General features: G+C 36.3%; 1 protein-coding gene across 1 annotated transcript in view; it reads right to left on the bottom strand.

Moving 5' to 3' along the window:
* LOC124153767 (potassium voltage-gated channel subfamily KQT member 1) overlaps positions 1–26,876 on the bottom strand; it is a 597,365-nt gene that overhangs the window by 34,867 nt on the left and 535,622 nt on the right. The window contains exons 11-12 of the mRNA XM_046527120.1: positions 10,028–10,098; positions 7,571–7,698 (exon numbers count right to left, since the gene is read on the bottom strand). Coding sequence (XP_046383076.1) covers positions 7,571–7,698; positions 10,028–10,098 — 199 coding nt within the window. The remainder of the gene's footprint in view (positions 1–7,570; positions 7,699–10,027; positions 10,099–26,876) is intronic.

Raw genomic sequence — 26,876 nt, forward strand, 5'->3', positions numbered from 1 at the left:
GTGACGGCGCGATGCTTACAAGAAATTCAAACAGGAGCATTTTAAAAATACGTCACTAAGGGAGAAACTCCCCTACCTGCCGCTTGATTTTGACCCAGGGTTTCAGATGACTGACTCACGCTTTAAACCAAGGCCCCTCAGTTCCCCTTGGACTTGCGACCGGGTAGGGGAGGGGGGGGGGGAAGATAAGAAGTTTATGTAAGAGGCGCACCCCCATTTTCGGCTGCAAGGTTTGGGAAAAAAGGTGCGCCTCTTACACGAGCTTATACGGTATTTCATTATGAGAAATATCCGAAAGATTTGGTATACCTTACTTATATGTACTTGCATAGGAATCATTTGTGTAGCAGTAAATATTGGCATCAAGATTTACAAGGAGGAATTTTGAGAATGTCACCATAAGTGTGAATGATTTTCAATTATTTGCAGTTCATGTAGTTTTGTGCAAGTGATAGATTGGACTTCATTCAAATGCATGGCTCATTAAAAGCAAATTTCTGACAAAGTCAACTTCTGGAAATCTGGGAACAAGTGATTAACGATCACCTCTACTGATCAGACCATCTGGAAAAACTTATACCCATGTACCACCAGGAGGTTTTCTAGACACAGTTCAACCCTCTTTGCGTTGCGATGAAAATCAAAAGACCAGAATGAGTGATACTCTGTGCATTAGCTATGCAAGCTGTAATATTAAGGTTTAATAACCAGCTCCTATGGAAATTTTTCATTTTTATTGGTTAAACCTTATATGTACTCTCTTAAAAAGGCACGAAATGTAACAAAAAGTAGAGTAGATGAATTGAGTGGAAAAATCATAAGCACTCAAGTTACAAAAACAAAAAAAAGGATATGCATATGTACAGTAAATATCACAGTTCAATGCAAATGACTCAGCAGCTGAAGTATAGAGCATTCTTCATCAACTGTTGTTGACTAGAGTGCAGGACAGGGGAGGATTGAGGCTGTTGCTTTTTAAGGAGGGGTGGTTCATTGCTATCCAGGGTGACTTGGTGGTATGCAATTCCTCCCAGTGATAATGCATCTGAGGCTTGATATGCATACACAATTAACTTATTGACATTCATAAATTATTTTTAAACATTGATTGTAAAGCTTATGAGATAAAAAATTTTATTGCATAGGTATCTTAGCCCTTAGACTGCAGTAACATTTTTAAACATATTGTATGCTGACTGCAGGAAAAACTTTTTTAACCTCTTCCCTACGCAGGGCGTGATTTCACGGCCTGAATTTTCTGATGTTAAAGAAGGAAGGCCGGCTTTTCACGGCTTGAATTTTTCGAAGCAAAAGGCCAAAGGCCGTGTTTTCACGGTTTCGCGGTCAAGCATGCCAAGTGGGTCCCAACCGCCATTAGGGTCCCTCGGCGCGAGAAGTCCGACCCTTTCCTATTGTCCGTGTGGGGATTACCTCGGCCCATTCCGGCTCTCAGAGTCCCACTCAAGGAAGGTGCCCATGGTCACTTATTTGTTTATAAGGTGGAATAACTAAAATGGTAAATGTTGCATTTTTTGAAAATCAATGCGAGTTATTACATTCTGTATGTTCTGCTGATTGGTTCCAAATTTTAAACGGAATTCTAGCGTTCATATTAACGGAGTTGATCATCACCTAGAATAATTTTTGGAGACGCTATGGTTAGATGTTTAATTGTTATTTTTATAACTTACTAGCAAGTTTATAGGAGCGATATTGTAATGATTTACATCTAAAAATATACGTTACTCTGTTAGCTATATTCTAAGTGTACATTTGCGGTGAAATTCGATAGAATATCCGATTCAACTTCTATGAAAAAAAGCCCTTGTAATGTAATAAAATTTGATTCTCTCAGTTCTTTGTCGTGAGCCAAAATTACAGCGACTATTTTTGATAACCTCTTACCAATCTTTGAATACGAAGGTATTATAAACGAATTTCGCTATAAATAATGATTAATGCATATCCTAAAAATTCGTAAATTTAATGTACCAATAGGGAATGTTTTACGTAGACACATGTTGTGAGAAGCATTCCATACCATTGCAGGAATAAGAACTGCTCTACCCAGGTAATTACTCTCATATTGTAAGTACTCTCATTGGTGTAAGTATTCTCCTACTGAAATATGTATGTGGAAGATGACAACCTCACTCTTCTCGGAAAAGCTCATTTGGCTATGATATAGTGCCGTTTTGCTGAAAACCCTAAAAATAACCGCAGAACTTCGTTTAAAAGTTCTACAGGCATTGCAAAATGAAAGGAATACATTGATGAACTGACATTTAGTTTAACAATTTAAAAAATTAAAATTGCACTAGCAACAATAAACTGACCGCAAAAGTACGCCGGGATGGGCTGCCTACGGGGAAAAGGGTCGAGGATTATATTTGCCCAGTTGCCGAGGAACCCGCTAGGAAAGGTCATTAAGGGGAGGAAGCGACTACCTGGTCAGTCCCAAGCCGAAAAAAAACTCCGTACGGGGCGAAAAAGAAAATCTCAAACCCTTCGTAGAGCCAAAAGAAACTTCCCGTGAAGGAGCTCGGCGCGAAAAGGTTAAATGTTTGACCATTGACCGTCTACCTACGGTAGTGCTACTCAGGTAGAGCCCAAGTGCACTTTCCCTCACTGTAGGCAGTTGCATAGCCAGGGGAGGGGTGCGGGGGGTCAGGACTCCCCCAAGATATAAAAACACAATTATTTTTCTTCATTAACCCTTTTAGTGCGGCGGGCGGATATATTGGCTCTTACGTAGTACATTATTTAATTTGCTTTAATTTATTACATTGATATATTTTATTTCAGTAAACGTAAAAAAATTTTTGTCAATATTAACCAGTTCAACCTCAATAAAAAAAATGCTTATGCATATGTAATAAAATAGCTTTGTAATGTTTTTTTTACTAGCTCCTACATTTTATGAAAATACCCTCCACATTTCTCACCAGTATCCCAAGAAGAAGGATAGCACTAAGAGGGTTAATTAAAGAAAAAAATTTTGAAATATCATGAATTTACAAAATATTTCTTTAAAAAATTAAGTTTTTTCGAATATGAAAAGTGATAAAATTAGTTTAAAACCCACTACATAGTTAGTACCCTGTTTTTAAAAAATTTTCCCCTCTACTTTTGGACCCCCCAAACAAAATTCCTGGCTACACCACTGACTGTAGAGATCACTAAAGTGGCCTAACTCTCCCACGCCATCCCTCACAGCATGGGATAACTCCCCAAATTTCCTATGGTACCACCCATTTCTTACTGTTTCCTTCCTGCTCCATGCTGTTATTATGCCTAAGACAAGTGTCCAATTGCACACCCATCAGTGGGCAGGGGCGGATCCAGGATTTTTTTCTGGGAGGGGCACAAGCAAGGCCGTATCCAGGATTTTGTTCTGGGTGGGGCACAAGGATACCTCGCAATACAAAACGAATGCAATGATAATGGGACCGTATTAAAAATCTTGCATATTTTTGAGGGTCTGGGGGGGGCACGTGCCCCCGTGCCCCCCCCCTGGATCCGCCTATGTCAGTGGGTAAAGAAGAAGGAAGGGTTACCCCAGATTATAAGGGTTTGTTGTTTTCAATGATTGTATAATCCAACAGCTGCCAGTGATTTGTATTGCACACCACAGAGCAGTGTGGTGTCGGTCTCTTCAACTACATGTCAAGAAATATGTATTAAGCCTTAAATACGCTTGTTAACACCTTAGATATTGTTTTTGCTAGTCGTCATTTCCCATGCCATAATCCCTAGCAGGGTTTACTCCTTGCAAGACAGTCAGCTGGGCTAGAAGGAAGAGTATTTCTTGGTTCTCTCACACACAGTTAAGTAGTAAAAATGTCCTTGTCCTCCTGCAGTCTAAGGGTTAATGACTACCATCTTTTCAGTTTTATCAAATATGTATAATGGGGGAGGCCAGAATTTCACCCATTTTAGGAGATGACTAAATCTGACAAGAAAGGCCAAATTCTCAACTGCCAAGTACACAATTTGCAATAAACTAGAGTAAAAGAGTACAAAAATTTAAAAAATATTAATTATGCACCAGAAGACTACCTGTGGAGCTTTCATAAAAACCTGCATTTGATTTAAAAAAGAAAAACATGGGATATAATAAGGTGCTGATGAGCAGTAATCACTGATTTACAATCATAAGAAACAACTCGAATGACATATGTATTTATGGCAATTTGTTTGGAATGCATGAGAAATGCAAGAAAAAACTGAGAAAAAGTCTTAGTCATAATTAAAAGGATAAAGTGCTTTGCTATTTTACAAGGCACCAAGTGTTAGAAAAATAGGTAGGTACATATATAAGAGAGAAATGAGAGTAAATTGGAAATATTTGCATAGAACTTAGTGTGGCAAGAGGAAATGTACCAAAAATAAAAAGAAAGAATGGTAGAATATAACAGTGGAATTAAAATTGATTGTTTGAGGCGTAACTTGGTGAAAGCAATTCATAATTAACATTAAAAAGAAGAACTTTGTGCTTTCACATTAATATTTTGTGAAAGCACAAAGTTCCTCTCTTTAATGTTGAGTGGCATTAAACACTTGGAATAATCCATTACAAAAAAGTGTAATTTATATTGGAAATGTAAAATACTCGATGGCTTGATGAGTTTATATAAGGTGCACTCTTGGGATACAGGTTGTACCCACCAAACCCCCAAAAATCTAGGAAACATAATTCTTTCATCTGTTAAACTTTATGTCTACTATAAATTTACTTGTCTTAAATTAGCATCAGTGATTATAATCCTTGGATTTCAAAAAAGAGGGATTACGAGGTCCTCAAGTCACCTCAACACACTCTTTTCATTGAAATATTAAAAAATGACCAATTTTAAGCTATATGTAATGGTATTCCATGTAAAATTTTTCACCTTCTTAAAAAAATCTGAAATTTCAAGCTTCAAACCCCCAAAAATCTAGAAAATATAATTCTTTCACCTGTTAAACTTTATGTCTGCAGGAAATGTAAGATAGAAAAGTAAATGTGAAGCACATTTTTTTAAGAGTTAAGAAAACACAAACACTTACAGATTTTTTGGGTTAAAGTTACTGAATGATTACAGATGAGGAAAAGATATTCCACCTTATTAGAATTAAAATCTAACTCCTGAATGCCAAAAATACACCAAAAACGTTCCCATTTCTTAGGCCAGAGAATTTCATTCCAATTGAAATGGCAAAAAGGTACATATGAAGTTAAAATTGACAATCAACAGCAATTGCAAGAAAGTTGTACATTCAACAGGCATGTGCTTCCTTGGTAGGCTTTGGCTCAGGCAGGCATAAAGCATACATGACTCATATCCATGATGCTACATGCAGGTAAGGAGGCACCCACCTGAACTGCATATTTTTGACCCGGTTCAGGAGGTCTGCATGCCCCGATGAGTATTGTTCAATCACGTCCTTAACGTCATATGGCTTTAGTGCTTCCCTAAATTTCTTTCTAGCCACAAAATATTTGAGCTACAGAAGGAGGAGGAGAGAGAAGAGAAGGCGGAGGGAAAATAGAAATTGTAGAGAAGATAAGTTTGAGTGGGATATGATTGATGGAATTGATTTCAAAGTTAGGGACAAGTCAGAATATATATATGTTGGGCATTTTCACTGGACATCCGTGGAATACGCACGCAGATATCCTTGAAAAAATATTTAAAAGGAAGCAAATCTGTGGAATAAAGGCTACCAATGAAAACAGAGTATTAAATGGCATTTACAAAAATTCCTCAAAATTCTATATATTCAATTCAACCCTTGTATTGCAGACAGAATCACTATGGAGAGTGATGCTTCTAAAAAATGAATATCAGCTAAAACCAAGTGTATTATCGTAAAAATCTGAGAATATTCAAGGATGGCACTTATGATAAGATTAAAAATGCCCAAATGAAACAGTGCAAAGCTTTTCTAAGGTTTTCTACGCTCAAATTTGGTTGGTGACTAGCATTCTTTTATGTACTAAGTTGGATAGCTTTCACCTGGTCACAATCTCGGACAGTTACACATCTGTGCTGAATAAAACATAATCTTTAAGATCCATTCACTTTTCAATTAATTATGAACATGAATTTTGATTGTGTGGGTTATTGTGTCATGGGTGTTCAGTACAATAATTTTAACACATATTTTTCAAACATCAAATGCTCAATGCGCTATACGAAAGGCAAAAAGTCTAGGTTAGTGAGAGAGAAAATAAAGTGTGGCAGGAGGTGACCTTTTAAGGGGCATATTCAGACCAGACAGGAACCAAAGCCAAAATGAAGGAGAGTATTCATGTAGTGAATAATGGCAAACATTACATTTAATGTATGGCTAACATGAAAATAAAAATACTCAGCATCATACAAAAATCAAAGATTTCATTCTCTGGAGTAGTTCTCACAGCAAACTAAATAAATACTGTGTAGTAAATAAATGAAAATGTATCTACCCTACATGTCTTCATTCCATCCACCTACCAAGTTGAAAGAAGTGCAAATAGAGGCAGAATGAATAGGCATTCAGTTTCTCTGGCATTACAGCAACTAGTAAAAGTAAAGACAGTGGCAGCTTATCAATGTTAAGTTTGGCAAAAACCATCAAGTTTGGGGTCATCATATCAATATAAAACCCCTCATAGCAGTGTTACACCAGTCATGGCAAATCATAGCATATAGCAATCTACATAGAGTTACATCGATTTCCTTGAATACTAGAAGGCATAATTAGTGAATAAATACCTATGTAAATGTAAACATATCAATGACAATTCCAGGACAAACAGACCAATGATACAGTAGAAAAAAGAAGAGATGGAAGAATGGTAAAAGATCAGGCATTTCAGACATTGGTGATAAAATCCAAAGCAATAAATATCATTAAATAATGCTCCACAGGGAATTCAGTTAGTAATTGTGTCCGAATATTATAGTATCCACAAAGAATATTATGTAATTGGAAAACATACATATAAGTAGAACAAAAATTATAGTATGAATAACATAATTAATGAAATCAACAAAATTTAATTACTACAGTGTATCTATTCAGTTCATCCTAGGAGATTAAAACATATAAAATGGATTATTTCACATATGCTGACAGGTTCATTTCAGAAATAAGATTATGGTACCAGTCAGGAGAAAAACTGAAAAACTAAATGAAAAACATAAAATTAATCAAAAACCAATGCGTGCACTTGAAAATTATTGAGGATTAATTTTATCAAATTAAGTATCACATGTCACACGATATGGTATTAAGATCATCGGTGCTTATTTCAGCTGACTAAAAGCTTCATCTTCAGAAGTTTATATTAGGGACCAATATAAATTTTGCGACACACTTAGTTTTGCCTAAATTCTTTTGAAAACTGCTATCTGTTATATGGAAAATTTAATGATATTCATTGTATAGTCCTTAATGTTATAATGGGGATAAGATTTAAATTATCAGCTAGGTTAAAAGTAAGCCAAAATTCTCAAGTTTTAATAAACAACTCTTACATTCTTAAACTAACATAGATAAATGAAAACATATGAAGTTGAGGCAAATTTAACCATTTGAATACCTCGCCTGCAAGCTCTTAACTCGACTGAGCAGATCGACGTGGCCAGCAGAATACTGTTCGATGACATCTTTCACATCATATGGTTTCAAGGCCTCTTTAAACTTTCTTCTTGCTACAAAGTACTTCATCTAGGGAAAAGATGAAGAAGAGGAAATACAATGAAGATAAATGAAGTTAAATTGTCGTTCATAGAGTTGATCATGCAAATCTGCATTCCTTTTATCAATAATTCCATGCCACTGAAAAACTAGAGAAATATTTTTAATGGAGGATGCATTTTCCAAAAAGTTTCACAATGAGACAAGAATATAAGTTGTAGCTGCTGAAGTCTGCTTCAATTGATGAGAAGTAACATTTTGAGCTAAAAGAGAAAAATGATTATACTCATCAATCTTTCCAATTAGGTATGCAAAATACCATCTTAATCTGCAACATACCATTCATAATAAGTAACCGGATATCCTTAAATAATTGATGTTTATTCTATTCTGTAGTGATTATTAATGATGTATCAAGATGCAGATAATTATTTATTTAAAATATACAAAAAATGGCTCGATTTGCTTGTACTTCCCGTAGAAAATATATGCAAAAATTTAAGCGAAATAAGTATTTTCACAGTGTTCGAAAAAGAGCAGAACCAATGAAGTGAAGAGCAAAGGATAAAAATGATATTCACAAGTGTCAGGGTAATAAATATGACCATTTTAAATTGAAATTCTTTAAAAAACTCCAGTTCTCTGAAAAAAATATACATTGCAAAATTACAAATATTTTTATATTCAATTTATACATAATTAATACCACTAAAAATATTAAATTCGGAAGCATTATCAAGGAAAAGTTAAGAAAGATACGATTTAGATGGATGGATTGTATGGAGGACCTTAAATACCAATTACAGTTTGTGAAAAAATGTGGAAATAAGGTTAAAGTCCAAAGGGTAGCATTTGAGCAATGGAATTGAAAATTTTAAGCTGCAGGAGGAATAAATTGGAACAAATATAATTAATTTTTTTGCTATGCATTGAAACTTGATTCTCTAATAGGTTTCCCAATTATGGAATTATTCAGCGAGTGGAATATGTAATATAAATACGTACAACAATGTACTTAAGTAGGCATAAAATTGAGTAAGTCAACCAAGGCACGGAGAAAAGTAGCCAAAAATGAGGTACAAAATTATGGTTGATCTAAAGAGGATGTCTGAAGCCAGGCATTTGACCTCAAAATTACGATATTTATCAAAACTGGAAGCAATCACAAACACTTTTGCATGAATTATTCCAGGTTTCAAATTACATAAAATTATAGCCCTTATTTTTTCTATGTATCTATATAAATGATTTACATAATACATTGAAAAAATCCATTTTCAGGGCTTAATATCATGTATGACAATTGAAAGCAATATATCCCTTCACAGAAATTATTTCCAAAGTGCGACTGCTTGAGGGGTTAATCTGTAACTGATTTTTATGTGGTCAACAAAAGCAGCAGCAGACCCAGGGAGGAAAGGTGAAAGGGGAAACACCACTAGAATAGCTAGGATATTGACATAGGGGGGTTACTGCAGATTTCAGGCCCTTCCAGGATGCATGGAAAACACCCAAGGGCACAGGGGGGTCCAGGAGAAATATTTTGGGATTTTCGATGTTGAAAACATATATATTATCGTTTTATTTATTGAGGCCATCTTACTCTTTTTTGGTGCCTCTTTTAAAGGCTCAAACCTAGTAAACCCCTCCCGTGGCTACCCCACTGGGAAATGTTCCCACAACGTCATAATATCTTATCAAAACCCCAAATGCCAAGTACACTGGGGCAAAAAAGTTGTTATGTAGATCTAAAATACACACAAAGTAACAGAAATTCTTAAAGTATTCTTAAAGTCATAATAGGTATATGTCTTAAGTAAATTGAGCTAGGTACTGGAAAGAGCAGCTCAGCCACCATGACTTAGGAAAAAGAACATATTTTTTTTCTGAGGTTGAATTCTGAGTTCCTCTGAAGGTCAACTGAGTGTCAGCATTTGGTTGTATAAGGAGGCTCTAGAGTGGGCATCATTTATAGTTAATGGGAAGATAGCAGAAATTAAAAGGGACTGCATAAGGCTCATAGTATAATATAAGTGAAAAATAATTCCAAAACTGCATACATAGAAAAGACAGATTAATTAATAGTTAATGAAATGTTTCTTAAAAAATAATGACGATTTTATGGGTTTGCATAGTCAACACATCAATTTCCTCATTCATTGAGGGGCATAAACTTTCATTCTAAACTCTAATGTATTCCCACCAAATTCAGCAATTATCAAGCAAGCTCCAACCTGATTCTTAATATAACCAAATATGTAGTATGGGGAAAATGAAAATTGTACAATAATTACTGAGTATTCAATGCATGAAGTCATAAATACTCCACAGAAAAAAAATACAATAATGATGAACATACCTTTCTTATCGCTCGTATCGCCCCCTTGTGTTGATTAGTGAGTTGGACACACCTTGGCTCATCTTCTTCATCTGAAATGAAGATTTTGAAACCTTTGTCAATCAAGTTAATAAAAAAGTTGTATTTTTGCTTCAAAATTGTCAGTTTGAAAAGTTAAATCCATGTTGAGAAACTTCATTCAGTCATCAGTTCTCTTAAAACATTTATGCACCATTTGAATTTGATAGACAGATTAGTGACTCAGTGTTTGAAACTTCAAAATATTGATTGGCATATAGAAATCCAAAGAACAGAAAATCAAATCAAATAGCCACAGACAAGGAAAAAAATGCTGTGCATACTTTTAGCACCCACTTGAAAGCTCGCTATGACTATTAACTACCCATTGACGGTGCTTCAACCATGCATATCATTGAGAAAGGGAAAATGTCATGCCAAAGACTTAGGAACTAAACTACAAAAGAGTGAGGAAGAGTGCAGAAACATAAAACAAAGGTTTTGCAATAAGTGAAAAAAATTGTTATCTACATAGGTATCAATTTTATTTTGTACGGTGATGTATGTAAAAACATTTTCAGAAAGAATTTGATTAGTGATAACAAGTCTAAATTGTACTAAAAGGTTGTAATTTTTAAATTATTTAGGGGATTTAAAGAGATTAATTACCTACCAACAAACCAAAGGTTATGAAAAAAGATTATCAATCAATAATTTACATATCCTGGATTACAATAAAAACTCATTATTTTCAGAGTATATATAGATGGTTGCGAAATGCGGTGGCTGATATTCAAATACCACATAATAAGAGAAATTTATGTGCCATGAAAGATGCAAAAAAATAACCTTCACTACATTTAATAATCACAAATTACAACATTTTTTAATTCCATAAAAAGTACAGCTGAAATTAATTTATTGCAGTTACGGTTCAGCATTAATATTCTATGCCTAAATTAAATAAATCATTCAGGTAGATTATAATTATTGCTCGATGAAAATGCTAGTTGATGGCTTATTCCGAGGTAATTTAACAGTTTTAGTATTATGCTTGTGTTGAGCTTAACTTTTTGCTAAATTTACATTTGATCAACATTTCCTTTCATTGAAAAAAAAAACATTTAAACAAATCAAAAACTTTACATGATACATAAAACAAAAAATTTCTTTTACTTTTATGAAACCTCACGATTCCTTTTAACAATCTATTTGAATGCATGGCTTTTCATAATGACAGGAAAATCGCCAAACAGCAGGAATTGAATGTTTTACATAAATATAACTTAAGAATAAATAATGTGGCAAAATTCTAATGTAACCAGCAAAAGAAAAGTAGTCACAAGGTCCTTCAGCTAAAATGCGTTGAAAAAGTCATGATTTTTACAACCGGAAAGTGATAATAGTTTTTAAAATGGAACAAATGATAGAGTGGCATATTATTGGTAGGTGAGTTATAAGAATGATGAAGATGGCAACCAATGGCAGAGAATGGACTACTGAATATCAATGACAGTTGTCACAGAGAAAAAATTGTGAAATAACAATGTAACTAACAATCAATTAAGTTAACATTGAATACTGAGATTTACAGGCCATTATTATGCTCAATGAGAGCCAAAAATTTATTGAAATCATGCAATCAACAACCAAATTCATAGGTGAAGTATTGCTCAAAAAACTATTTGCTTCCTTGCATAGAAAATAGAGACTCCGAATAATTACCTACACAGGTAGAGATTCTTGAATACATAAAGGAAATTATTTCAAAGAACATTCCTCATAACAATGATACCATACCATATCATACATATAAAAACCACAGATGAGTAGTGCCTCCAGCCTTAATGATATGTACACTTGTACATACCCATGTAGCATTAATGGTCCATGCAGGGACCTCCCATTGAAGTCCCTCATGTCCCGATTGTGTCCCACAGTCATTTACCAAAATACGGGACCTCCCAAGGAGCATCCGTACATCCCAATTATTTTCTGGAGTAATGTAAGGATATCCCGGATATACATGGAATTTCATGGGGTGCTGGCCAGTTTACAGCAGAGTACGGCGATGATAAGGAGCTTCATAATTTTTGCCAGGGGATAATATTTTCTATCAGGATATTGTAAACTGTAATAAATTCTTGCTGACCATATTTAATAACTTTGCTCTATGAAATGCTATAAAACTACCCATAATGTCACAATGTAGGTAAGGGCAAGGTTTTCATAGGGACCAATAAAAATCACTCTGTTTTCTCTTGAAAGAATTTCCTATCACCAACACAAATTTCAATCTGCCACAGTGGAAAATTCATTCAAATCTAATTGAATCGGCGTAATTATCATCAATCGGCAATGATCAACGTAATTACTGCATATTATACAAAGAATATTGAGGAACCATTTCAAAGCATGGAGCACAAGATATAATACCATAAGGAAAAAGTATGGAAGTATTTTGATTAAAAATGAAGACAAGAAAGAAAATGAAGTGAAGTGATGGAAAGAATACCAGGAGGAATTATACAAAAGAAGCAAACTCAGCTCAAAAAGTATGCAAGAGGAAAGTGAGGTAGAGAAGAATAGCATTGGAGCTAGTACCTTAAGATTGGAATTTGTTTCTGCAGCATTTGAGACCTGGGAAAGATTAATACTCCAGGAATACATCTATATATATAAGAGGATGTCTGTTTGTCCGTCTGGTATGCATTTCCACTAATCTGCATGGATTGTGACCAAACTTAGCTCCTTGATGAATCTCATGCTCCCAAAACCCATAGTGATGCTTTGCATCTGGAATTGCAGTTGCACCCGATAGTTCTTTTGCATCGTTTTCTCATCACTGTTTGTTCACAATCATACAACTTCTATGGTTGCATTATCCTAACGGGTAGGCATACTTCTTGACACACTCAGAAAAAAAATCTATAAATTCTCCTATGAGATTACGAATTCTAAGTTTCCCACTTCTCGGTTTACTATCCTTGCCAAGCGACATTGGGTGGCCTGCTAGTAGATGATATTCCAGCAGAGCTTATCAAAAATGCTGGAGGGAATACAACACAGCTGTACAAAATCTTCAGTGATATGCACTCAACAGGAGATATTTCTGGTGACTTAGAAAAGGGTATTATCATTCCTATTCTCAAAAAGAAGAGAGCAGGTGAATGCAAAGACTTTAGGACCATAAGCCTGACAATACATGCATTGAAGATTCTGACCAGAATCATCAACTGGAGAATAAAATAAAGAGCAGAAGATTTCCTGGAAGAGGATCAATCCAGATTTAGGAAAAGCTTGGGCACTTAGGGAAGCAATTTTGGCTTTTAGACTACTTGTAGAGAAGAGAATGCAGAAGAACAAACCGAGATTCATAGCATTTTTCGACTTGGAGGAGGCCTTTGATAATGTGGAATTGAATTAATGCTTAGGATTCTTAAAGAAATTGGAGTGCTTTACAATGATTGTAGAATTATGAATAGTGCACAGTTTGTCAAAAAACGGAAGAAGTCCTCTTTACGTCTTTAAACTATTTTATTCGTCTTCTTTATCCCAAGGCCGTCACAACAATCACTTTTTATATTGGCAACGTAAATAAATAACAAAACAAACATTCATCATCACCTTGAACGTAAAAATGCAAAACCCTACAAATATTAATTTTCACATTACAACACCTCCCCTCGTTCGAGGATGATGGAAAGGAACACAAGAAACATCATGCATAAACAATACGTTGGCAACGCCTATTCGAATTCCACCCAGGCGCTGCTTATTTTGTTAATAACGTATTCTAACATCTCCCCTCGGGATTGACAAAATAATAATTTGAAATATAAATCTCTAAGCACTCCTTAAGATTTAACATCTTACAAAATTCTTTTGTCTTAGTTCCTGACAGTGGCTTTGTCAACATGTCAGCGACATTATCTTTTGATCTGACTAACTGGAATGAAACCTCCCCTGTTTTTACCATCTCCCTGATACAATGATACTTCTTGATGTATGACATATAATCATATTTAATAATACTTCTTGATATATGATATAATGACACTTCTCCGCATCTGGTCCACTCAGTGCCTCCTCTGCATCCTCCGGAATGTTGCTATCTGGACCTTCTGCAGCAGGGACAGGTCTTGGGATTCCTCTGTCTCTGAGACCTATGTGGTAGACCACCTTCCGCTACTCCTTCATAGGCAGGCTCATTTTCACAGGCGATGATTACCTCCCCTGGCCCCTGGATGGGTGTCACCTCCTCTGGCTCTCCACCTCTCGCCTCGAGCTCCTCCCAAGTCATCGTCTTCTCCTGCTTTCGTTTTTCCATCTCCAGTTGTTTCAAGGCGTAGTCTTTCTGTGATTGTTTTTCCTTCAGGCGTTTATTCAATACAGCCATCAATTCCATTAATCTGAGTTTTTCAGCCTCAGCAGCCTGCATCATGGCTCTTAAAGCATACTCCGAGGACTTGAAATTTCCGGATCTCATTGCGGCAATTACCAGTGAGTTATCATTTGAGCCTTGAGAAACATTCATGCTATGGAGGGCTTCTTGTAACTTTTCTACCATTATATTTTTCTTCTCCAGTGTATCTTCCAAATTATTGACTTTTGCCTGTTCTTTCATCAGCTGCATCGTTAAATTTTTTCTTTTCTTTCCTATGTTCTTCTGCCATTGCCTTCATTTCTAATTCTTTCTCCTTAATAGTACTATCTTTGCTCTTCAAACACTCATTTAGGAATAGTATTAGCTGGTCACCATGCTCTTCCTTGGCCATTACTGTGGACAAACGACTTTTGAAGGCATCCATTTCTGCCTGGTCAGCCGCTGATATTGCCTTACTAACTTCTGCTTTCCTTTTCCAATCGCTGGCCTCTTTCTCTGCCTCCTGAAGCGATGTCTCCAGCTTTTCTACTTCAGCCAACCTCTTCTCCCGGTCCATTGGTTCAAGGTGTGTGTGCCTCTTTGCAAAAGAAACTCTGGAAGCCTTCTTCTGCTCGACTACGATTCTTTCCCCTTCATGGTGCAGGTGTCCCAAACGGTTGTTCCATGTTGTTGCTGCAATTTTACATGCTTTCATACCTTCATGTTCTTCAGCTTTTTTTCTTATTTGTGAAATAGAAGCACTCCCTTCAGTAGTGAGGTAATACAGGAAACCAACGCGATACCCCTGGAACAGAGTAGCTTCTTCGTCGCTAACAGTAGTCTTTCCGTCTCTCCTCACAATGGTCAAGCCCTTCTCTTCTAATTTCCCTTCCGAAATCAAATTGTCTTGGAGGCAAGGAATATATAACACATTAGTTAACTTTATTTTCCATCCACCACATTCATTCGACATCTGGATGGTCACTGATCCTTGACCTTCTATTTTTAGTGATGTACCATCACCCACAGTTACTTCTCCAGAGAGGGGTTTGAAATCAACAAACAAATCTTTCCTAGGGCTCATGTGATCCGATGCTGCTGAATCCAGTATCCATATGCCGTTGTTTGCATGGTTTGGATTTCTTTGCATGCAGAGTACTTTATAGCCCCTTGATACTACTGATGCTGATGACTTCTTCTCTTCTTCATCTTGCTTCTGTATGGCAGGACAAAATCTTGCAGTATGCCCCTCCTTTCCACATGTGAAACAAATGTATCTCCTCCCAATAGGTTTCTTTGGAGCATTTTGTGATTTATTTTCACTGCTTACTTTAGGTATGTTTGGCTTCTTCTTTACCTTGAGAGCCTTGTGTTCTTCTGTCTTCGCGTAATCCTCATTTTTCATTCTCTTCTCTTCTAGCAGGAGTTGGGACTTAACATATTTGGATGTTATGTCTCCTTCATTTGTTCTGTAAATACTTCGTATAAACCCAGCATATTTTTCTCGAGGCAGACCCATGAGGTAGAACGCAGCCAGTGCTCTATCCGGGAGATTAATGCCACACTTAGTAATTTTACGGTTGTAATTCTGGATCTTGCTCATGTACTCCATCATGGAAAGGTCTTCCGTTTTTTCGGTATTTACCATTTCCTTTAGGAACATTATCTCCTGGAACACGTCGTAAGTGGTGCACATGTCTCTTAATGCTTCCCACATATCCTTCGCTAGGTCCAGTCCCACGATATCATCCAAAAATGAATCATCTACGTATTGTATGATAATGGCTCTGGCCTGTTGATTTTGTCGCTGACGGCGCCTAACCTCTTGTGGTGGGAGTTGGCTTTCGTCTTCCATTTCTATCTCGTTTCCATCACTGCCGAATGTTATGTATGGATGGAAACCTTTTACCGCTTCCCAACAATCTTTCTTCATTAAAAAAGCTTCAATTCTTACAGCCCATACATCGTAATTATCGCTGTCGAGTATTGGGATACACGTCTTCTTTTCTTCCGCCATTTTTGATGATTCCGAACTTACAAAGAACAATTATTGGGTTCACTTCTTCTAACCTCAAACGTATTCGCCGTTCACACCATCAAAAGAAAAACTTCGCTTCGCATCAACACTTAGTGCAACTAAGTCTCATAATCTGTCAAAAAACGGAAGAAGTCCTCTTTACGTCTTTAAACTATTTTATTCGTCTTCTTTATCCCAAGGCCGTCACAACAATCACTTTTTATATTGGCAACGTAAATAAATAACAAAACAAACATTCATCATCACCTTGAACGTAAAAATGCAAAACCCTACAAATATTAATTTTCACATTACAACACAGTTTGTGTATAAAAACCTAGTGGCTGTGATAAAATTTGGAACCAACTGTGCGGAAGCAAGAATTGGAAAAGGAGTGAGATGTGCACTCTCCAGAGTAACTTTTAATGTTTAGATCGAGAAAGCCTTCGATGAAATCATAGAGTAGTCTTTAGGTGTCAATATCCTCAGAGACAATAAGTATGCTGCTATTTACTGACAATTAGCAGTCATGACTGAGAGAGAGAGAATGATTTGAAGAAGACTTTGACAAATATAGACGAAACGCTGGACAAATATCAGCTGTAAATAAAAAAAATAGAAGACTAAGATATTAGTACGCACCAAAAGGGAGGAGGCAAGGACAAATATTAAACTAGGAAAGCAAAAGCTTGAAGAGGTTAAAGACTCTCGTTACCTAGGAAGCCGAATCACCAACGATGAACATAGCAAGAAAGAAATCGAATAGCACAGCCGAAGACGGCATTCTAAAATAAGAAGAATCTACCTACAACTTAAGTGAAAATACAAGCAGAAAAGTTTGGAAACGATTCATCAGATGCGACATATGGAGCATGGTTCTCTATGGAAGTGATGCTTGGAAGTTGACAGCAGCAGAGAAGTCAAGACTGGAAGCATTCGATACGTTGCATTACCAAAGAAGGATGAAAATTAAATGGATCGACTGGGTAAGAAACAGTGGTGGATACAGATGGAGGGCGCAGAGGGTGCGTGCCCCCCCCTTGTGGGTCCGTCCTTATTGCCGAACATTGTAAAACCACAATTGTAACCTTTTGATTTCATAAGATGGCATTGTATTTTACATGTGTATAATCACTTTAAATTAAATTTTCTTATACTCTGCCTGTGACTTGATCATTTTTTATTACGATAAATTTAAAGGCAACTCAAGATATATTTTGCACCCCACCCCCTTGAGTTTCTTGAGTATCTGCTACTGGTAAGAAATGAGATGTGCTTAAAAGAGTGGGAGAGACAAGAAATCTTTTAGAAACCTTTAAGAGAAGACATAATGAGGCATGAAGACCTGTTGAAAACAACTGTAGAAGGGCAGGTGGAAGGGAAGTAAGGCAAGAGACGGTCCCAAATGAGTTACATAGGGCACGTTAAAAAGGATGTTACACAGGGGCAGTCTTGCCATGTCAACAGGTCAGCAATCGCCGAGGGCCACGAAGTTGGGGAACCCCCTACAATGCTCGAGACTATTGTTCAGCTTATATGAAAGTTGTAATAAAAAACAACTCGTATTACTTGAACCAATTTTTTTCGTAATAATGAAATTCTACGTTTTCATTAGTTGCTATATTCAAGATATACTGAGTGTAAAAAGATTACATAAAAACCAAGATGAAAGAACACAAATGGTGATTTCCACACACCAAATTCTAAAACTCAACAACTGACCCAGGTTTCAACACATTTACCTTGAAAACAACACAATGTGTTGAAACCATGGTCGGTTGTTGAGAAATTAAAAAATGTGGAAATTACCATTTGTGTTCTTTCATCATGGATGTATCGAAATTCCACCAAATCAAGCCTGAAAAGATTTTTCGAAAAGTCTATTTAAGGTTTTTTAGATTGCAGTTCAGTTTCAAGGAGAAAATTCACTAAATAAGTGATATAACCATTGCACCTTATTAAATTTTATAAACTGGGAAAATCTCACTTTTCATGGTGTTTTTTCTCACGAAATTGATTTTTATTAAATTTTAACTTGTTTCCAATAGCCAGAATAGCGTCAAAATCCATTTCCGTCGATATAATTTCCCAAAAATTTCCGGGGAAGGAACCCCGAAACTCCCGGTAAGGAGGGCCCCTAATCAATCCAGCTACCCCCTGGATTTCAGAGACAAGAAATACGTCACTATGAAAAGGCTAGAGGTCAGGAGAGCAGAATGGAAAGCTGCATCAAACCAATCTTAGGATTGTTAACTTATGATGATGAATCGGAGAATTATTGTACTTATGTGTCTCTGCACCATTTTTCATTCCGCGGCATTTTATCGAAAAAAATAACGATGCTGGATAAAAAAGTATTACACATTTGAACCATAAGAGGAAAATATCATGCATTTTACCTTTAAATTTTTTCCATTATAAGTCTTTCGTGTCGAAAAAATCGACCGCGGCGATGCAAAAGTTTTCACATAAACTCTGTCTTTACGATTTTCTCGACCATTTTATGCCAATTAAATTCCTTACAGACCGAGCGCATTCCTCGTTCTTTGTTAGCCAGCAGAGAAAACAAAAGAAAAACGCTCAGAGATGGAAGAAATCTTTCGGGCGAAATGAAAGCAAAGACGCATTGAAGGGTTGTTGGAAAGTCGTATCCACGGAGCAGACGGGTTGGGGACAGCAGTGGGTTCGGAATTCGTAGGATTTTGGAAGGGAAAAGTCTCTTTCACGGAAAAAGACGAAGTTGTCAAAGAATGATAGCGATTTTTTCCTCCTGACGGATGTAGTCACACAAATTGAGAAGTTTGTATCGCAATGGAGAAAAGATTTTCTCCCGAGAAAGCCAAGGCATCGGTCGAGAAGGGAGGAGAAAATTCTTTCATTCCAGGAACTGGGAAAGTATTACACCCGTTTTCAGATGTCAAATATTCAAACACCTGCAGGATATTTAAAATCAAGGAGTTGCGATCATCGTTTAGCAAATGAATCGAAAAATATTATATTCGATTCGTATTAATTTTGTATTGATTGAAATAGTGATTCGCAAGAATGAGAAGTTTGTTGGTAAAATGCGGAAATGATACTCAGAGGTGACATTTAACTAACGCAGATTTTTCAAGTTAACTGACATAAAATGTTACAAAGATAAAAAAAACGAGAGGGAGATAAAAAAACGTACCTAACGTGAGATTGATAAAATCGAGGATTCATTAAAAAAATGGCTACCGAATTTTCATAAGAAAATGCGCGAAAAAGACCACGATGCTCAATATTTTAGGTGAAATGTTGCTAAAACCGACCAATAATGTGAAATAAAATCAATAATAAATTTGTCCACATTACTATACCCGAAATCGATTGAAAAAAGCTGTTGAAAGTAATTTATTTCCCACATAATTTAAACTAAAATGCGCATTTATCTTTTCATTAATTTCATGAAATCAGCCGAAAAAACTTCATTCAGTTTTTTTCCCGATTAAAAAGAATTATCCATGACTAATTGATAAAACGCTTGAAATTAATTTTTGATATTTTACAGTCCAGACAATCTAAAAAATTACCATATTTTAACCAATAAAAAATAGTTTTTTATCGGATGCAATATTTAAGCATTAGCCTGAAAAGAATGCATTCTGACTTATATGAATAATTGAATCGTATTTGACTGGAGCAATGCCGTGACCTTAAAATGTTAAGTGGCTATAATGGGGAAATGCAAGAGTAAGAAGAAGGTATCCAATCGCCAGGACGCAGTTACCACACATAGACCAAAAATAGGGATAAAATGAAAGAAAAGAATAAGTGGGTCAATGACTGATTAGAGCCCATAGATAGAGTGCAATGAAATTCGTTATTACCGCCACTCAACTGACTACAGCTATATAAGACTTAATGAAAATACAGGCGAAAGAATGGAATCGTATTAAAATGAAAAAAATACTGCAATCAGGTAAATAATAAGGAAAACTGTAGATTTTATTTCTAATCTAATTTTATTATAATTTTATTTTAATTTATTCTGTAGAGAACTTATTTCAGACATATGTATTGTTACGGAGGCCACGGAGTAGAATCATCAGATCCTGGCTTTTTTATTATTTAACTCATCGTTGCACTCGTCACCGCGGTAGAGATTAATTCATAAAAAAAACCCAAAACAAGATATACAATCGTAAATATAAACTCGCTTTGTTGCGTTAACGTTTTTAAACGTAATTCTATGATTCATATTCACCTTAATGACGTAATTAGAAGTTTCGGAACTTTCCCGAATAGTTTTTTATGTGCCTTGTGGGATCTAAAATTCTATCCTTCGTTCAAAAAGGGAAATGGATATGAATAAAAAAGGTACCTAAGGGATATGAAAGGTACCTGAGGATGACTCTGCGGCCGACACTAGTCGTACCGCGTAAATTAATTGGTGGATTAATACAAAGTTTGTTCGTTTTTATTCATTGAAATGAACTTCCACAAAGTTGAGCCTGTGACTATAGAGATTAATGGAAATGGATATATTTTGTCAAGAATAAGGTTGAATAATTGAATCGCATCGACGCCAAGGAAAGTATTGGGGGAAAGTTTAACTACCAGCAGCATATACTTCACGAAAGCTCTTGAACGGCATTTTCGTACTTACAAGTCAAAATCAAAATGAAGTCACGAAGGTGACATTATGCGATAAAGCACAGCCAATTGCTTCGTAAACGAGTATTGGAGGGAAATCTTTGCTAATTTTCGTCTCACTGCGAACCAATGGCAAAGCGATTGCGTAATGCAAAGCCCGGGTAATGCAAGCACAAGTAATCGGAAGTTCGATCAAATGCGAATTATAAAAAGCATAGTTCTCATTCGGACAGCCCCGATACAAGCAGGAAGAAAGGGTTGCTTTCAGGATCTTGGGCACTCATACGATCATTTTAATTAATAAATCGCAAAGACGAGCCGTGTTGCATCGATAAGCGCTGCTTAGGCTAAACCTCCGTTCGCAGCAACTTAACTAAACCTAGAAAGGAGTTGAGAACTTAATAAAAGCATCCACTTGACCAGTACAGCTGAAAGCGGTGTCACTTTACTTGGAATAGTCATTCATTGGGAAGAGCAAACATTTGTCTTAAAAAATGGGTTGTAGCAAGGAAGATAGTATTGCCAGTCAACGGCCGTATAAAACCTACAGAAAGTCGCCTTAAGCCGATTTCACAATTAAGTCACGCACTGAGCCTTGATTGGTGCAGTTATTCGCATAATCGTCTCGCCCATAGTAAGTTAAGTTACGCCAAGTTAAGCTATTTTGAAAGGGGTATTACTCTGGGGGTTGGAACGTGACGGCTTAAATCCTCGAATATCGACGGCTCAAGTCTCCCAGCACATTTCAGAGTGACTGCGTTGCGTTAGCTACCCTCTGCAACGGAGCGGCACTCCTTTGATAAATAAAAACGGAGCCCTGGACATAGAGGGTAAGGGGTGCGAGGAATACTCTGAATTAAAGAACGTGTCGAATTGGATGCAGGGAGGGCCTAAAGGGTGGGAGTTGGACATGACATCGTCGTGGGGAAAGGTTTGAGTGGCGAACAGAGATTAGCCGGGATACGGATGAATGACATCTCGACGTACATGAAAGGAGCACATATGTTTCCATGAAAAAAATATCTATCATACATATGATGCGGCTAAGTTCGTTCGACTATGATGCGTAGACGAAGGTAAAGAATGGCATTCTTTCTCTAAAACTGGCTATTGCGCATCAATATCAAGTCGCGATGGTGACAATATACGATAAAGTGCACGCAATTTCTACTATTGAACGCACTTATACCGTTTCCGAGTTTATGAAAAAAATTCTGATTTTAATACGTCAATCGTAAGATCATCACGTCAACATAAAGTCATCGCAAAAAGATCTGTAGCTATTTGATTGTAATTATTTAAAGAATTCACCCTTATGTAGTTTTAATTTGAGTTGAATATTGTTGGGAAAGGTGTAGTGAAAAAATTATTACAGAGAACTAAGGAATAGGGCTTTTTCGAGAAGTCGCACGTTAAAAAAAATTTGAATTCAAATCCTACATTTTCAAGGGAAAATTAGCATCGAGAGCAAATAAAAATTGATATTTTAGAAAGCATTTAAATTGTAAAAATGCAAGAAAGGAAGTTGTGTTAGATGATGATATGATCTGCAACCTTAATTGTAATACATTTATGAATTTAATTCAGACTCAAACTTGTGGAAGTTCCTAATGTTAAATAAGAAACAAACACTTTCTTACATATTATTCAGTCGAAAACTGTCTTTGATTATTTTAAATATAACCTTTATACATGACTCTATTATGAAAACATGGTTTGGGAGTCAAATTAAATTTATGAGAGAGAAAGATAGAAAAAAAGGAAACTGAAGACGTTTGGGTAGTCGTCCCTCCATAGGCAAGTATACCTGTCAGCAGGTGAAGACGAAGAGGTGAACATAATGGAAAAATGACGTTGATATATAGAAGCAGGGAGAATGATGAGACGTGCAAAACTTGGGATGATATAGTCATGCCGAGAATCATGAAAGAGCGCCAAATTGAAATGTACTCGCTACCTGATGATCATGAAATTGAAGATTTTCATGCGAAATTACCAGCATATATTATTTTTCATCGATATTTAACCATTTACCCACTGTTTTTTTAAAGCTCATGTTATTTCTACGCTCCCCGAGGTAAGCAGTACTATCTTTTCAGGCCTTAAATATACTAGTGTTCCTGATACTGGAAATAAAACGACTGCACTGATTTCACTAATAACTTATGACATGATAGTTGCGAAATTGTAAGCTTTGTAAAATGTATGTATCTTTGTCACTGAAAGGAATTTCGACGTTTAAATACTTTTTATCCTTAACAGCATGCTACTTTCAACTCATGAAATAAATGCGCGGAAGTATAAAATAAGGAGCCTAAGTGATCGCAGTTTCCTGTAACACTACTGCCTATAAAAGTAACTCCTGTTGCCTCTATGGCCATAAACATATCACAATTTAACTTCAGATGACATATTGGTCACCGAATTTGTAAAATTTTATGGATTTTTAAAATGCCTGAGGTAGTGGCTTTGTCAGGTAATCAGGTAAGTCTAAACGGCAGCAGAAATAGCTTAATAAACACAAGGATATTGATCACATGGGGAGTTGAATAACTGAAAGGGTATCCATATTTATAATACTGGCACGATTTAAGCAAAGATATTAAAAATAAAATGATCAGAGTGTTGCCATGAGTTCAAGATTTTTCCTAATTCGATGAAGGGCGTGGTAACTAGCACCGTTCTTCCGATAAGAAACATGAAAGTTCATAACGGAATCAAGATATCATTAATAAAACTTAATTCAATTATTTCCTTAATTCATGTGTACATACACAGGATTGGAATTTTTATTCACTCACTTAAGATACTCCGAAATGCCAATCAATAGCTAAGAATCAAAATATCCATGACATTTACTCGATCGTTTATAAATTATAGAATTAGTTTTACATCAATTATCGCGTTAATACATATAGTGGAAAAAATTATTGAATCTCCAATCTACCCTAAACAACGTTGTTGAGCTTCATATTTTGAAGCTATCATCCTATGTATTATTACAGATAGGTCTTTTCTGTTACCTATTCCGTTTATGTTCCGCTAATACTGAACCTACGGTGATAAATGAGGTATCATTTTAAACGTTGAATCACCGGCTTTTGACGAAAAGTATAATCTCAAATTTCATAATTTACCCATTAATTCGACTTAAAAAATTTCGATTCTTCCATGTACATACATTACTCACGCGAGGTTTATCGACTCCACGAATATTTTTTTATTCTTAACTTCAAAAATAGGTTAAAAAATCCATTAAATCCATAACTGAACCAAAGGAATGTAACATAAGTAGGCAAAAATATAAAAAATAAATTTAAGAAGTATGAAAAATGTCTAACGCTCTCTAAAAGAGGCATCGTGTGCAAGGAACCTAAGAAAACTTGTACCATGAATAAATAAAAATTTCGTGTTGGAAGTATACCATTATTATCAATGGGAATCGACAACAAAATATGAAAATAGAACGAAATGCACATAAATTTTATAAGGATAAGCACCTATCACCAAAGCACGTGCACACATCACACATGAAAATTGTTTTGTGGAAGATTGAGAGTTAATAATGAAATTGTTTTAACCCATGGCAACTTCCTCTTCGATTAGTTTTCTGAATATCGTGCTCCTATTCGACATTTATTTTTTCTGCAGTTTTCATTTAAATGGTAGGTAGTGAAATGATATTTTGTAATTTGTCATCAACGTAGAACCGTGAAATAAAATGTGATTATTAAACATGGAGAACACACCTATCGCTACTCGAATAAAATCATTTTAATCCTTCCAATGCATCATGTTTCATGAAACACGAATTATTTATGTTTTCTATGAATGTTTTAACCTTGTTAAGCTTTCAAAATAATTATATTGTTCCCCAAAATAGTGCTAAACTTATGAAAATCCGATTACGAGATACACTCGTCATCGCGTGGTTTGGTATCGCAAGTTCATGACGAGCTAGACTCGTCAATACGGCGCAAGGGGTTAAGAATTCGAGAATATTATGAATTTACACGTAAAGTACCAAAGTATAGTCGTAAACATTTTTGCACGGGCAACCTGGTTTTTTGTAGATCTAGAATTACTTTTACATCAACAATCGAGTAATTAGATATAGTGAAACCGAAAAATAATTCATTGCATCTTCTCACACAGAGATATAGTGTTATTTCGAAGCTGTTTCCTAATATTTTTATGGTAAGGGAAGGCACAATCCAAAAGTATGGAGAGAAGACAAAAGAGATATGAGAGGGGACATCCGGTGAAAAATGTGAGGGCGCGCAGCAATAAAGATGGGAATAAGAAGCGGAAGGTGATGAGGCGGCCGAGGACGAAGACATTTAAAATGCAGCGAGAAGACAAATGCCGCGGGGCTGTGCTGCCCCCGACTTTCCCCATTTCCTCTGGGCACGGCCTGCATCCATTGTACGCGCTACCTGCGCTCGCTCGTGGCTCGAAACGAAATCAGAAAGACAGAGTGGTTGAAGAGGCACCAGAAAAAGTGAGTCTGAAGGAATGAATACATTTCGAGCATTCAAACATAAATATATATAGTTTCCAATATTGTGAAAAAATTAATGCGTGGACTATTTTCTTCTGACCTGCAAAGAATGCAGAAAATAAAACAAAAATTTTGTCAGGTGAGATTCTGGTGCAATAAAATACAAATAAAAATAATATTTCATTCTTCCGATGGGCGATCTTCCTTAACCTCTACAGCATGATTAACATTTATCTATAGTGCCCCTCTACGCTTACAAAGCTCAACCAATTTTTGTGTATTTCTTCTAACAATTAACTTTACCTAATTCTGTTGAGAAAAAAATTACTTATATCCCTTGGCTTTTCGCGTCCTCATATGTGAACTACAGTTTTATTATTGAGGAGGCCTATAAACGAGAAAACCTGATATTTAAGTTTAAAATAATTTCTGATTAAATATAGTGACAAAGGCGTTACGATTACAGCAGTTCTTTATTACCAACGTTAACGGCGAATTTTTCCCAAAAAATATAAGATTTTAAGAAAAAAATAACGAAAAGGGATTTATGCGTAAAATTTAATTTACCTCCTCTCAAAATTATTCCGGTTGGCGCAGCTTTGCCATTCCATTGATCTCTCAATTTGACGGCCCTTGAACTGCAACATTATGCGGTCCAAAACCGTTCCCTCTAGTGATAATTCGATCAAGTGTTCCGTCAACCGTAGACAAATTTGACGATACAGCATTAGCTTAAGGAGGGCCGGTTCAAGCGGAAAGCAAAGTACGCGGCCGGGTAGGACGCCAAGCGAAAGGGGGCGCCCAAGCGCTGGTTTTTAAGCTCTAAAATTATCACATTCAGTACAATAGAGCAAGCATTTTATAAGTTCACGCTAATATTTTAGTCTCGATCCTTATTCTAAAGTACATATTTGTATTTATTTATAAAATCTAACCTGAGAGAATCCCTCCTACTTCTCGAGTTAATTTTGAGGGGCAGGGGCGAATGTTGTTCGCTTACACTAGAAAAATGTCTAGAAATGGCACTGAGCTTAAGGCTCAACAAGATGGCGGCAAAAAAGATGGCGGGGCAGCAAGCGAGTGGTTGTCAAGCGCCTTCGCTCAAGCACGACTCGTGGCTCAAGGGTTAACGGTTCGGAGGGGAGGAGAATGTGAAGATGAGAGAGAAAGGTGGTGAATAAAGGACTGTTGGTAGTCGACCGCGGGAATTCCTCGCCGACAAAGCGAGGATTCTCTTCATGGCGCCATTTTCCAAATGCATGGGATGGAGGGTGGAAGGGCCGTAAGCCCGTAAGTGCGGGATTAGTTCATCATTTATTCAAAGATGGTGCGGGGAAAAGCGCGCTGG

The sequence above is a fragment of the Ischnura elegans genome, chromosome 2 (assembly GCF_921293095.1).
Source record: "Ischnura elegans chromosome 2, ioIscEleg1.1, whole genome shotgun sequence".
NCBI classification, from domain to species: Eukaryota; Metazoa; Arthropoda; class Insecta; order Odonata; family Coenagrionidae; genus Ischnura; species Ischnura elegans.